A 2,500-nucleotide genomic window follows, 5' to 3' on the forward strand; every position below is an offset into this window, starting at 1 on the left:
TATATACATACATATATATGGATATGTATGTGTATGTGTGTCCCCCTCCCTCCCTCTCTCTCTACACATACACGTATATATATATATATATATATATATATATATATATATATATATATATATATATATATATATATATTTATATATATATATATATATATATATATATATATATATATATATATATGTATGTATGTATGTATATATATATATATATATATATATATATATATATATATATATATATATATGTATATATATATATATATAGGCGTTACTTCACGTCTTGCTTGCCTGTGACTGTATACTTTACTGTCACATGCATTACATAAGGCAAGAGAGATTGCCACCTACCTAGCTAGATACACGTGCACCCGCAGCGCTGCAACTGTGAGGGTGTAGTGAAAGCCTACCCTCAGCAGACCTTCCATGTCGTCAAGTAGAGCACAAATTTCGTGGTGGCGTCGACTTCGTAATCTCTTATAACTGATTCGGGTGAAAGATTATCATCAATTTCGCAATAAAATTGTCCATTCACTTTTTGGCATAGTTCTTGCCGGCAGAGAAGGCTATCTGGCCAGTTCGTGGGCGCCGCCATCAAAATAAACCCCATGTGCTTTTTTCCAAAAACGTCATCAGAATCTGACTTCATGACCTCCTTGAGTTGCTACTGATCTAACCTTTCCCATATATATATATATATATATATATATATATATATATATATATATATATATATATGTATGTTGTATGTAAGAAGAATTTAAAAAAAAACGACTTTTGCATCCAATGTATGTAGAAGTGTAAACCACCAATGACACGAGTATATTGAGAATTTTTGATTTACAAATTATTCAATTATTTTCTACTGAATTGCTATTCTGTTGCCAATATGTCGGAGATTTTTTTTTAGAATAGTTAAGAGTACACAATCCTTTCAGAATATATATATGTATATATATACACATATACATATGAAACACATTCTAACCCTCCTTTCTTATCCCTTCTCCCATTCCCTAACCCCATCTCTTTAACAAGTCAAAGAATGTTGCTGATACCTGCAGCTGCATCCTTCAAAGGCAGTCTCCCTTTCCTCCCGCAGAAGGCCCCGGAGTGTGGATCGGCGGCACCGACCAGGACAACGAGGGCGTGTGGAACTACCTCAACGGAGACGCCATCAAGGCCCACGACTGGTCCGGGAATCAGCCCGACAATTATGGCGGAGGAGAAGACTGCCTGGAGATCCGAAGTTACTTTGATCCTCCGGTTAACGATTACGTTTGTAGCCGGAGTCAGCGTTTCGTCTGTGAATTTCAGGTTTAAGGATTCACAAGAGAAGACTTTTGGCACAGCAGTTATCACCTTAGGCAGTGCATTAATTGTCTTGATTCATCTTACTCTGCTAAGATAAGCAAGTACGATACGCAATATTGTAATGACATTTTTCAGAGAAAGAAAGTGAAAAAATATTTTTATGCCGTGTTTTCGGATCGATGTAGGCCTACCTAGGGACAACTATTTAATCAAATACTGCAGTTCTGTTTATTCAGTTGAGTAGTTAAGTAATGTTTTGTTAATGGCCAATGGACGTATGGTTTTAATGATCTAAATGGAATATGCTTTGTTTTCTTATATAGATATTTTGAGCTTTGATCGTCGTCCTTTTTAAATTTTCGTTTAGTTCGTTTTGTGTCGCACTTTTGTTCCTTTTATGTTGCTCTGTTTCATTGAAGTTTTGCTTCATTCTCAAGTCTACTGCTTGTGTTTTATTAGCTATTTTCAGTTTTAGTTTTGTTCACTTCTATTTCACTTTTAATTCTTATGCCTGTTTTATTTCCTTTTTATGTTACTCTATTTCATTTAAGTTCTGCTTCATTCTTGTCTGCTGCTTGTGTATTATTAGTTTTATATTTATTCACTTCTTAATTCTTATGCCTGTTTTATTTAAAGTTTGGTTCTGTGTTTGAACTGCTTTAGATTTTACTTGTTTTATTAACTATATCTATCTTTAGTATTATACACTGAGGTCCTGTTTCACTTTTCAGGGCTTTGTTTTTCGTCTTTTGTCAGAGTTTTAGTCACTTTGCTTGTTTTGTTTTCCATTGAGAAATGTATGATTTGTACTCTCCCCATTAAAAGACATTCTGTGAACAAAACTTGTTAATAACCTTGCTTGCTTTCCTAAGTCACTACAGTAGGGTCACCCAGACCGAATGACTTTCAATTAGTGTTTTTTTTTTTATTTGTCTTTTTGAGCAGCGCCTTCCCTTACCAGGCGACTCAGTCCTCACCGAACCACAGTCATTAGCCTTCAGATTACTGAAATGACAACCCTTAATTGTAGGACAGGGAAGTGAGAAATCTATCACTGGCCAGTTTTGTTCCTTTAAGAACAAACGCCACGCGTCCACAACGGGAAATATCTTAAAGGACGCAGCTTCTAATTTTTCAGTCGTCACCTACGTTTTATTTTTTTTGCAGCATATCCTGACTCGGG

General features: G+C 35.2%; 1 protein-coding gene across 1 annotated transcript in view; it reads left to right on the forward strand.

The window, feature by feature from the left end:
* LOC113804438 (C-type mannose receptor 2) overlaps positions 1 to 2,159 on the forward strand; it is a 4,722-nt gene extending 2,563 nt beyond the window's left edge. The window contains exon 6 of the mRNA XM_027355316.2: positions 1,106 to 2,159. Within this exon, the coding sequence (XP_027211117.2) occupies positions 1,106 to 1,326 (221 nt within the window). The 3' untranslated portion in view covers positions 1,327 to 2,159. The remainder of the gene's footprint in view (positions 1 to 1,105) is intronic.
* The last annotated feature ends 341 nt before the right edge of the window (positions 2,160 to 2,500 follow it).

The sequence above is a fragment of the Penaeus vannamei genome, chromosome 5 (assembly GCF_042767895.1).
Source record: "Penaeus vannamei isolate JL-2024 chromosome 5, ASM4276789v1, whole genome shotgun sequence".
Lineage (NCBI taxonomy): Eukaryota > Metazoa > Arthropoda > Malacostraca > Decapoda > Penaeidae > Penaeus > Penaeus vannamei.